This window comes from Leptodactylus fuscus, chromosome 3, assembly GCF_031893055.1.
Source record: "Leptodactylus fuscus isolate aLepFus1 chromosome 3, aLepFus1.hap2, whole genome shotgun sequence".
Lineage (NCBI taxonomy): Eukaryota > Metazoa > Chordata > Amphibia > Anura > Leptodactylidae > Leptodactylus > Leptodactylus fuscus.
This window is the reverse complement of record NC_134267.1, coordinates 122,968,718-122,981,404: the sequence shown is the minus strand read 5'-3', so window position 1 is coordinate 122,981,404 and position 12,687 is coordinate 122,968,718. Positions and strand designations below refer to the sequence as shown.

General features: G+C 44.1%; 1 protein-coding gene across 1 annotated transcript in view; it reads left to right on the top strand.

Moving 5' to 3' along the window:
* Positions 1-815: 815 nt before the first annotated feature.
* LOC142197740 (cytochrome P450 3A9-like) overlaps positions 816-12,687 on the top strand; it is a 39,017-nt gene continuing 27,145 nt past the window's right edge. Inside the window, exon 1 of the mRNA XM_075268258.1 lies at positions 816-916. Coding sequence (XP_075124359.1) covers positions 846-916 — 71 coding nt within the window. The 5' untranslated portion in view covers positions 816-845. The remainder of the gene's footprint in view (positions 917-12,687) is intronic.

Here is a 12,687-nt window from a genome sequence, read left to right as displayed (position 1 = left end):
TTGTCCTATAAGGACAGTTCAGTACTATAGACTTCGACAGTAGAGATGAGCGAACACTGTTCGGATCAGCCAATCCGAACAGCACGCACCCATAGAAATGGATGGAAGCAACTGGCACGGCGACTGGCCGCCGGCAAAGTGTACGTGCCAGGTACTTCCATTCATTTCTATGGGTGCATGCTGTTCGGAACAGCTGATCCGAACAGTGTTCGCTCATCTCTATTCGACAGTATTGATAATTGTGAAATCATACAGGAAATATGAAAACTATACAAGGACTTTTCGGACTTTTATGGGCCAAAGCCATATTTGTACATATTCACATTCATTACTAAGGCATACATCAACTATTTTTCCCTGAAAAAAAGAAAAGTAAACTGAGTGCTAAAGGCATTTTTTACAGTGAGAACTAATGGCAAACGTATTCAATTGTATGTCATATAGTTGTATACATTCAAGCCATAGCTTTGGTGTATATTGTTTAGAAGCTTTGTATATAGAGCATCAGATAGAGGAAAACATGCATAGTTCATAAGGAATGCAAGATCTAATATAACGTATTCTGTACATTATATTTACACTAAATACAGTACACAACTCCCTCCTGTGCTTTATATACTGTATGTGCTGGATATTGCACGCTGTTCGCTATATGAAAACATGACTCATTCCCCTCCATAGCAACACTGAAATATGTGACCAGGCTTAGGGATCATATGACTGTTCTAGAAGAGACGGAAGTAGAACAAAGAGGAGTAAACTACAGCTATATATTGTGGCTGGACTTACTGAAGAAGGAGCAAAGTTACATTCAGATTGTTAGAAGGAACACGTCAGGGAGGATCATGAGCTTTATACCAAGTCTCTCCTCTGGCACTTGGATACTGCTGGCTATCCTGTTTCTTTTGTTTATTCTGTGAGTAGAAAATACATGAAACTGTATATTGTACATTTTACTATCACTATATCTGCTAATGTTTACTTACTACATTCCGTATGAGAGAGAAGTGGCTTTCTGCTGCTACAAACAGGCTTATTATGCAGGGAGGGGTATCCACTAAGTCCCACATTTGTGATCCCTTTATGCATAAAGTTCTACATCATAATATGCATTTGTATGCACCAGTTATGAAAAGTGAAAAAAATGTATATAGGAGAGGCATGGTCTACAACTTCTCCAGTGAGTGCTGTGATTCATAAAGAATATTGTATACCATATATGTTCATTGTAAGCAGATATTATCTTCCATTTAAATCAGTAAATAATAGGATGGAATAAAGTTTGCATCTTGTTTTTAACATTACAGTAAGAGGTGGTGGTTGCAAATAAAGGATGCTCATCTGTATCTGTCCTTCTGTCAGAACTACAAACTGTAAAGTATGAACCTAGTCTGACTCGTACATTACTGTGAGCACAGGTTGGATGTATTACATCAATACAATTACTTTACATATAAAACATTAACGGTACTGTCTCATTGCGCTTTTTAACAAACCTTTAAAGGGATCCTATCATTAAAAGTAATTTTTTGTCCCTAACACATAGGAATAGCCTTAAGAAAGGCTATTCTTCTCCTACCTTTAGATGTCTTCTCCAAGCAGCCGTTCGGTATATAATCTGGTTTACATCGGTATGCAAATGAGTAATCTTGCAGCACTGGGGGCGGGCCCAAACACTTAAATAGCACTAGGGGCGTCCCCAATGCTGCAAGAGAACTCTCCAGCGTCGCCTCTATTTTCTTCAGGAACGGGTCTTCTTCGTGTCTTCTTTCAGCGGTGGCTTCAAACTTCTAGGCCTCTGGCCTAGGACAAAGCCAACTGCGCATGCCCGCCAGCCACAAGAAAATGGCCACTTATATACCAGATTATATACCAAACGGCGGCCTGGAGAAGACATCTAAAGGTAGGAGAAGAATAGCCTTTCTTAAGGCTATTCCTATGTGTTAGGGACAAAAAATTGACTTTTAATGATGGGATCCCTTTAATGCAATCCCTTTCCCCTTTCAAACAAACCCCCCTCCCCCCCACACTCACACTCACTCTCACTCACACACAATGTTCCCCCCCCTCCTTGCACCGCTGTCCGCCCTCTGGGTTTCTGTCCTAATGCCTGGTGAAACTGCATAGGGACAGCTTACCAGCGGTCAGGTAAAAGGGGCTCCATCATTCAGAAAATGGATTTTGAGCCAAGCATATGCCACAATAGCCAGGGCCAGCTAGCACCCCCTGCGTCATACCTCAATAACGCTCCTCTGGCTTATGCTCCGTTATTTCCTCTTCTTCCTCCACACTTGCTGTACCGCCTACATCCTCTCTTGTCTCACTCCTGGAGCTTCATATCCCATGTGTGCACAGTAATGCTCCATTCTAAGCGCTACTGCACTTGCCCAAGTGCCATTTTCTTGGAGCTCCTTATAGAACTCAGCATACTGTTCAGTATGCAGCACAAACACTCCCTCCTGACTAGGCCAATTCATTTGGGCCTAATCCGGAGCGGAATACCACGACTGGATGCCAGTGCACTGTATGCACTGCACCGGTATCCAGTCGTGGCTAGCCGGATTTTGAGGCAGCCTGCGTCAAAATCCGGGCAAAAAAACCCCTGTGTGAACCCAGCTTTAGGCTGAGGTCCCACTTTGTGGAATAGCAGAGTTTTTTCTTTCAGATTTTGCTGCAGGTTTTTGAGCCAAAGACAAGAATGGCTACAAAAGGAATTGGAAAGATATAGGAAATGCTTATACTTCTACCTTCTTCTCAATCCAGTCCTGGCTTTGGCTCAAAAAAGTGCAGCAACCAAATCAGCGTTTCCACAACGTGGGGACTCAGTCTAACTCTATACAACAAAAGCCAAAATTCACAGCATTCCTTCTCTTCTAAGTCCTGCTGTGTACCCAAACAGCAGTTTACCCCCACAAATACAATGTTTTTGTACCTGGAACGATCTGGTACTAAAATGGCTCATGAATTCCTTAAGGCGAGTAGTTTGATGTCATCATATTTTGGGGGTCAATTTTTTATTTTATCTCAGAACTTCTGCAGTTGCCTGTCAATGAAGTGTGAATAAACAAATTTGGCCTCAAAAGCGCATGGTGCTTACTCACTCCTGAGCCCTGTTGTATTTCCAGACAAAAGATTAGTGCAGGTTATTTCTAAAATCAAGAACCAGAGTATAATAACTGGAAAGCTCTTTTCAGTTTGAAGCTGCGCATTACATATTGTGCATTGCAATTGTGTATATCTGGGAAAACTTCCACTCTGCTACTGTTAGGAGTATTTAGGTTCATTACTTTCTATTTTTCTTACCTGGGGAGTTTTTGGCTGCGCAGTGTCTGGGGTGGCATCCTGGCGCTGCGGGGTTGTCCTGTCGTGAGTATTGGTGCACACCTTCTGACTTGCACGTGCGCACTGATGGTAGGCAGCTTTATCTCCTGGTTGATTAGTCTGTCCTCCCATTTGCACCTGGGAGGAGTGGTCTCTACTCTGTATTTAAACCCATGCCTCCCATGGTTCTGTGCTGAGTGTCGCTTATACAGAGCTAGGCCTTAGCAGGAGGAGTAGGTGGTTATCTTGGATAGAGGAAGTTCCGTGGTTGGTGTTTGGGTGAACGAGTTGGTTTGTGTGTTTTCCCTTCTGTGTTCACCAATCCTCCCTCTGTGTATAATTGACTGTGTGAGTGAATTGTCTTATCCTTTGATTTCTACTCAGTTTCCCTGTGTTTGTTTCCTAGTGTAAGGTTCCTTCCCATATTGGTTTGGGGGAATCCTTTCCCACATTTTTCCTGTGTGCTGCTTGTGTTGTTAGTCAGCGCACACCCTTGTCAGTCCCTGTCAGTAGCAGCTTCACTTGTTCGTTAGGGGTGACCCCCTTTAGTCTCCAGCCCCTAGAGATCTTATAGGGCATTCCTTCTCCCACTTCCCTCTAGGCCTACGGTGTCAGTGAGAGAGGAGCTGTCGGGGTCAGGCTTAGCCTGAGTACAGCCGACCCACACCCGTGAGGCAGGGACCAGGATAGCTAGTGGGAGTAGTGCAGGGCGAGATTCCCTACTGCTGTTCCTTAGCCCCGTTGCAGCTACCTGGACTGACATAACAGCTACACATTTGGTTTTGACTCCCTCCAAACTCCATAACTTTTTATTTTTCCACTTTGAGCCATATGAGATCTTAATGTTTCCAGGACAAATTTTTCTTCATTATGCTACCATTTACTATTCTGTACAATGTACTGGCAAACTGGAAAAAAAATTCAGAATGGGGTGGATTTGAACAAAAAGTGCATTATGCGACTTTCTTACATGCTTTGTTTTAACGTCGTTCACTGTTTTTACTGTTCTGAGTTCTGTGAGCAAATTTAATCTTGGTTAAACTGCGCCACTGCCTCCTGAGTTGTTCATAAGGTTCCTTCAAACATCACCAAGCGGCTCAGAGTGAGAGGATCCCTCTCCAACTGGACATGTCCTAAGGGAACAACTACAATTACCATCAGGTACCACACAGGCCCCCCCCCCCTAATCAGTGTCCAGCCTTTGAGGTGGGCTAGAGGAGTTTGGTTGACTGTACCCACCTTGTATCTGGATCAAAGGGCACTATTTGGCTATAATTGCACTACGCTACTTGGCTTTAGTGCACTAGAGAAGGCATTTTATAGTGTAGTTGTTATGGAATTGCTAGGACAGCAATTCCCCAGTAGCTGCTAGAAACCCTGGGGCGGGGCACAAGAGACAGTGAGCCCTAAGCTGAAGCCCCCCACTGTCCCTTCCTATTGCCAGACCCTATCCTACGTAATAGGCAGCAACTCGAAGACAATCCCTTCCTATATATGTGGTACACAAAACGCAGACAAGACGAACAACAACAAAGGGAGGTCAGCTAGCTAAGGGTCAGGAAACAGTCGAGCAATGCAGTGCTAAATCGAAGTCCAAAACAATAGTCAATAGGGAAAGCCAGAGGTCAAGGATTAGAATACAAGTAATAACAGCGACAGAAAAAAGCAAGTATGCACAAGGCAATAGCAAGCACTGGTGTGACTGTGAGCCAAGAATAAATAGGGAGGAAAAACCCGCCCTGGAGTTGATAGGAAGGCAGGCTGTCAATCACAGGGCAAGGCTAAAATTAACTATTAGAGGAGCAGAGAGAAATGAAGGTGAAGGAGATGGGTGTGGTGGAAAATCAATTACCAAGGTGAAAGAATAGGGCAATGTTCAGACAGTATAAACTCAGAGTAGGGGAGTATAACCTACCCAAAATGGGACGTATTAAAATATAGCCTTTATTGGTTCAGTTAAAATACCCAAAGGAACAAACAAACAAAAAATTCCCCATTAAAAAAGAAAGAAAGGAAAGGAGAATGGACAGAGTAGTGTGTCTCTGAAATTGCTATGTCAATTGGACAGCATTCACACCTAGCAGTTACTAGAGAACCACAGTGAGCAATCTGATTTACTTGTATGGAATCTCACAACATTCCTGCACTTGTGTCCATATCATTAACACTTTGCTGTTCACTGGTATCCGTGTACTGCTAGGCTAGTCTTTGCTTTCTGATAGCTAATTCCTCCTTCTTAACCACTATTGTATTAACCCTTTTCTCATGCTAATAGTGCACTAAGTAACTTGTTTGTATAGCTGAGTAGGGAGAAGTTTACTGACTCACATATATCAGGGAATCATTCAACTAACAATAGGGCAAGCTAGACACTTATCTCGCCCATTCTACCACCTCAATCTGTCACCTGACCGGTTTCAATGTCCCTTTACTATCGGACACATCATCAGAGGTGTCATTTCTATTATTTCTTTCTGACACTGGAGTATGCTTTGTATATTCAATATAGCCCCCAGCCCCCGTCAGCATTGATAACAGCCGCGCAAGTAAACTAGGAGCCCAGTCTTTTAAAGCCCAGGGACCGCCCCTCATCCAAGCTCTAACCAATCAGGGAGCTTGAAGGTCCAGCTTGATCTCTGCCTCACCTGAGGCTTAATCCCATGAGCATGTGCCGACCGGTGGCCAATAGAGAGAGGCCATACGGCCAAACCTCCGTGATCTCCTATCTCAGTGTACACCTATCCATGTTGTTTCAGAGTAATATTATTACCATTTGTCCGCAACCTCCCTTTCATACTGTATTCCAGGACACCCATAATGATGCATTGCCATCCCTCTCGATACGTTATATCGCTCTTATCCCTCAGTGACAAGAATGCTCAACTTTATGCATCAAGATCACTCCGTTTAACTTGACAGATCCTATTTGTTGTGGAGTGCCTATTAACTCCTAGATAAAACACGCGTACGAGATGTTCTCATTTAACCCCTTAGGTTGCACCGTATCTAATGTGAAAATCCATCTCGCTTCTTTTTGTAGGAGTTTTTTGTCAAGGTCACCTCCCCTAGAGGAGGGGAATACCCTCTCAATGCCTTGAAAGGTTAGATGGGACACTTCCCCCCCATGGTTTTCAATAATATGTCTCACAACTGTGGTGTCATCACCCCTGCTCACCCCTGTAACATGCTCTCTAACCCTCCTGCGGAGCTCTCTGGTGGTTTTTCCCACATATTGTACTCCGCAGGAGCAGGTGATCAAATACACAACACCCGCTGTCTTACAATTTATGAAAGACCTATTCTGAAATTGACGTCCATTAGCCGTACTTTCGTAGCTCTTACTGCGATTCATAAACGGGCACGCACTGCAGGAGCCACATCGATAAGTTCCTACAAGGTCCCCTGCCTTTTTATCCAACCAAGTTGTTGTATCAGTAGGTGCCAGGTGGCTGTGCACCAACTTGTCCCTTAAATTTTTCCCCCGTCTATAAGTGATCAATGGTCGGGGGCTTAACTGGGGGCCTATATCTGGGTCAACCAAAAGAATTTCCCAGGCCTCCTGGATCACATTTCGTACCATGTGGTGTGCCTCATCAAAAGTGCCAATAATTCGCATTTGACCATCATCTTTTTTCACCTTGTTTATTAATAGGTCATTACGTGTTCGGGATAGGGCATGTTGGTGGGCTTTTTTCAAGACCCCATCAGGGTAACCCCTACGATGGAATCTTTGCCTAAGGTCTACAGCTGCAGTCTGATAGTCTGCCAATGTAGAGCAGTTTCTGCGTAAACGCAGAAACTGCCCTTTAGGAATCCCTTTTCTCAATGCATGCGGATGCCAACTGTCCCACTCCAAAAGGGCATTCGTCGCTGTTGGTTTGCGAAAAATGGATGTGGACAACTGGCCAGAGGGAGATTTCCTAATCTTTAGGTCCAGGAATGTAATAACCTCCTCATGAATTTCGGACGTAAAAAATAGACCCATAGAATTAACGTTTAATAATTCGACGAATTCAAAAAAGGAAGCTTTTGTACCTCCCCATAGTATTAGTACATCGTCGATAAAACGGATCCATAAAATGATACTGGATCCCCAGTGTTCCATAGCGTCCGAGAAGACCACCTCCTTCTCCCACCAGCCCAATTAGATATTGGCAAACGTAGGGGCACAGGGGCTCCCCATCGCCACGCCTTGCAGCTGGTGGAAGAAGAGGCGGTCGTACATGAAGGTATTGTGCGTGAGGACAAAATTCAAAAGATCCATAACAAATTTATTGTGTTGGGAAAAGAAGGTACCTCTTGTCTCCAGGTAACCCCCTACATTCCCCCCTGGGAATGGGGTATGGAGCTGTAGAGGGCCTCCACGTCCAATGACGCCAAAAAAGCGTCCCCAGGGACCACCACGTCCTCCAACCTTCTCAGGACATCAGTGGTGTCCTTTACGTAGGAAGGCAGGGCCGTGACAAATGGACGAAGGATTTCATCAATATATAAAGACACATTCTGGGTTAAACTGTTGATACCCGCCACGATGGGACGTCCTTTTAAAGGCGAAATGCCTTTATGGACCTTCGGCAGGGCATAAAAAGTAGGTCGTACAGGGTTTGTTGGTAGCATGAATAAATATTCACTTTCACTTATCAGATTATTCTCTTTAGCTGAATTCAATATCTGTTTTAGTTCCGAGATGTATTGGTCAGTAGGGTCTGAACGTAAAATTTCGTAACAGGAGGGGTTGTCTAGAATCGTGCGGCACATTTTCACATAATCTTCTCTTTTCATGATCACTAAATTCCCCCCCTTGTCAGAAGGTTTTATGACAATTCCCTGATCTTTCTCCAAACCCTCCAGCAGAGTAAGTTCTTGTCTAGTGAGGTTCGATTGACCTCTAAAGTTTCTACCATCAATCCGTTTTAACCTCTCAGTCACCACCCTACAGAAAGTATCAATGGCCCCATCATCTGACAGGGGGGGAAAACGTCTAGATGGCAAATGGAGATCTGTGAAAGGGCCGTCACCTATTTCCCGTTGTCCCTCTTCCCATAAACCTCCCAAAATTTTTAGGGAGGGCAAATCCTCCAGCTGTATCCCCAATTCTTCACATTTCCTTTTATCATTCATCGCAAAAAACTTCCGCCACTTTAGTTTTCTGCAGAATAGATTGAGGTCCTTCACCCAGTTGAAGGCACTAAACCTAGGTGTAGGGACAAATGAAAGACCCTTTTTCAATAAAGATTCCTCCTCCGGTAAAAGGACTCTATCTGACAGATTTATAATTTGCATCTCATCCTTTTTACACATACTTGGCCACTTCACTTGCGATTTCGTAGAAAGTAATCTGAAATCGGTGGGTCTTGAGCTAAAAAACCCCCTTTATTTCCAGTTTTTCCTCCCCTACTCCGACCCTGTCGAGAACTATTCACACTTGATTCAAACTGAGCCTGTTGATTGAATCCCCGTCCTCCCTGGCGTTGTCTACCCCTCCGACCTCTGGACCTTGAACGTTCACTCTCAGATCCCTCACACTCAGAGGAAGATGGTTCAATTTCCTGATCTTTCCTACCTGCTCCCTTAGATATATAATCAAAAATTCTACCTTCCTTAAAATCCTCCAAATCCCTTTTGAACTGATAATGTTTTCTCTCTTTGATGTATACAATGAACCGTTCCACTGTCTGTTGCAGTTGGCTCTCCCTCCTTTCAAAATCACTGTTACTCGCAAACTTCCTGATACTCTCAATTTGCTCCTTCAAATCCTTAGCTGTTTTTTCGTACACATTTTTTTCCTCTTCAAGAAGGATGTTCATGAGTCTAAGGGAGGAAGTAACTGACTCCTTTTCCCATTTTTTAAGGAAGGTCTGGGATCTAAGTCGTGGGGCTGGGAGTAGATTCAATCTCAAGCCCCTCGGTACAATACTGTTCTTAATATAGTTCTCCAAAGTATGTATTTCCCAGAATGATCTTAAGTTGTCTTTATATATACGGGTCAAATTCCTAAATGCCGCTGATATACTGAGATTTTGTGTCTGTGCAGGCAACTCCCCCTCAGAGAAGGCTTCCTTAGTGTCCACTAGCCATTTCTCTACATTCACAGAAATGGACAGAAAACCTGCCATAGCCACCAAAACTCCTCAAGAAATTATTTTATTTTAGATTATTAATATTCTTGTAGCGTACCCAAAAATTTTTTATCATATAAACTCAGAGTAGGGGAGTATAACCTACCCAAAATGGGACGTATTAAAATATAGCCTCCGGAGGAGGAATCTTTATTGAAAAAGGGTCTTTCATTTGTCCCTACACCTAGGTTTAGTGCCTTCAACTGGGTGAAGGACCTCAATCTATTCTGCAGAAAACTAAAGTGGCGGAAGTTTTTTGCGATGAATGATAAAAGGAAATGTGAAGAATTGGGGATACAGCTGGAGGATTTGCCCTCCCTAAAAATTTTGGGAGGTTTATGGGAAGAGGGACAACGGGAAATAGGTGACGGCCCTTTCACAGATCTCCATTTGCCATCTAGACGTTTTCCCCCCCTGTCAGATGATGGGGCCATTGATACTTTCTGTAGGGTGGTGACTGAGAGGTTAAAACGGATTGATGGTAGAAACTTTAGAGGTCAATCGAACCTCACTAGACAAGAACTTACCCTGCTGGAGGGTTTGGAGAAAGATCAGGGAATTGTCATAAAACCTTCTGACAAGGGGGGGAATTTAGTGATCATGAAAAGAGAAGATTATGTGAAAATGTGCCGCACGATTCTAGACAACCCCTCCTGTTACGAAATTTTACGTTCAGACCCTACTGACCAATACATCTCGGAACTAAAACAGATATTGAATTCAGCTAAAGAGAATAATCTGATAAGTGAAAGTGAATATTTATTCATGCTACCAACAAACCCTGTACGACCTACTTTTTATGCCCTGCCGAAGGTCCATAAAGGCATTTCGCCTTTAAAAGGACGTCCCATCGTGGCGGGTATCAACAGTTTAACCCAGAATGTGTCTTTATATATTGATGAAATCCTTCGTCCATTTGTCACGGCCCTGCCTTCCTACGTAAAGGACACCACTGATGTCCTGAGAAGGTTGGAGGACGTGGTGGTCCCTGGGGACGCTTTTTTGGCGTCATTGGACGTGGAGGCCCTCTACAGCTCCATACCCCATTCCCAGGGGGGAATGTAGGGGGTTACCTGGAGACAAGAGGTACCTTCTTTTCCCAACACAATAAATTTGTTATGGATCTTTTGAATTTTGTCCTCACGCACAATACCTTCATGTACAACCGCCTCTTCTTCCACCAGCTGCAAGGCGTGGCGATGGGGAGCCCCTGTGCCCCTACGTTTGCCAATATCTAATTGGGCTGGTGGGAGAAGGAGGTGGTCTTCTCGGACGCTATGGAACACTGGGGATCCAGTATCATTTTATGGATCCGTTTTATCGACGATGTACTAATACTATGGGGAGGTACAAAAGCTTCCTTTTTTGAATTCGTCGAATTATTAAACGTTAATTCTATGGGTCTATTTTTTACGTCCGAAATTCATGAGGAGGTTATTACATTCCTGGACCTAAAGATTAGGAAATCTCCCTCTGGCCAGTTGTCCACATCCATTTTTCGCAAACCAACAGCGACGAATGCCCTTTTGGAGTGGGACAGTTGGCATCCGCATGCATTGCGTAAACGCAGAAACTGCTCTACATTGGCAGACTATCAGACTGCAGCTGTAGACCTTAGGCAAAGATTCCATCGTAGGGGTTACCCTGATGGGGTCTTGAAAAAAGCCCACCAACATGCCCTATCCCGAACACGTAATGACCTATTAATAAACAAGGTGAAAAAAGATGACGGTCAAATGCGAATTATTGGCACTTTTGATGAGGCACACCACATGGTACGAAATGTGATCCAGGAGGCCTGGGAAATTCTTTTGGTTGACCCAGATATAGGCCCCCAGTTAAGCCCCCGACCATTGATCACTTATAGACGGGGGAAAAATTTAAGGGACAAGTTGGTGCACAGCCACCTGGCACCTACTGATACAACAACTTGGTTGGATAAAAAGGCAGGGGACCTTGTAGGAACTTATCGATGTGGCTCCTGCAGTGCGTGCCCGTTTATGAATCGCAGTAAGAGCTACGAAAGTACGGCTAATGGACGTCAATTTCAGAATAGGTCTTTCATAAATTGTAAGACAGCGGGTGTTGTGTATTTGATCACCTGCTCCTGCGGAGTACAATATGTGGGAAAAACCACCAGAGAGCTCCGCAGGAGGGTTAGAGAGCATGTTACAGGGGTGAGCAGGGGTGATGACACCACAGTTGTGAGACATATTATTGAAAACCATGGGGGGGAAGTGTCCCATCTAACCTTTCAAGGCATTGAGAGGGTATTCCCCTCCTCTAGGGGAGGTGACCTTGACAAAAAACTCCTACAAAAAGAAGCGAGATGGATTTTCACATTAGATACGGTGCAACCTAAGGGGTTAAATGAGAACATCTCGTACGCGTGTTTTATCTAGGAGTTAATAGGCACTCCACAACAAATAGGATCTGTCAAGTTAAACGGAGTGATCTTGATGCATAAAGTTGAGCATTCTTGTCACTGAGGGATAAGAGCGATATAACGTATCGAGAGGGATGGCAATGCATCATTATGGGTGTCCTGGAATACAGTATGAAAGGGAGGTTGCGGACAAATGGTAATAATATTACTCTGAAACAACATGGATAGGTGTACACTGAGATAGGAGATCACGGAGTGATTTGTGATATATGCTGAGACACTCTCCCTCGCTTATGGAAGGCTCCTGAGGAGATAGAACGCCGTTCTTAGGCCTTGCTGGAATATTCTTACCTGTAATCGATAGCCATGCTGGTTTGTTTGTTGTTACTCGCCAGTGTGGGCGGGACTTGGAGAGGTTTGGCCGTATGGCCTCTCTCTATTGGCCACCGGTCGGCACATGCTCATGGGATTAAGCCTCAGGTGAGGCAGAGATCAAGCTGGACCTTCAAGCTCCCTGATTGGTTAGAGCTTGGATGAGGGGCGGTCCCTGGGCTTTAAAAGACTGGGCTCCTAGTTTACTCGCGTGGCTGTTATCAATGCTGACGGGGGCTGGGGGCTATATTGAATATACAAAGCATACTCCAGTGTCAGAAAGAAATAATAGAAATGACACCTCTGATGATGTGTCCGATAGTAAAGGGACATTGAAACCGGTCAGGTGACAGATTGAGGTGGTAGAATGGGCGAGATAAGTGTCTAGCTTGCCCTATTGTTAGTTGAATGATTCCCTGATATATGTGAGTCAGTAAACTTCTCCCTACTCAGCTATACAAACAAGTTACTTAGTGCACTATTAGCAAT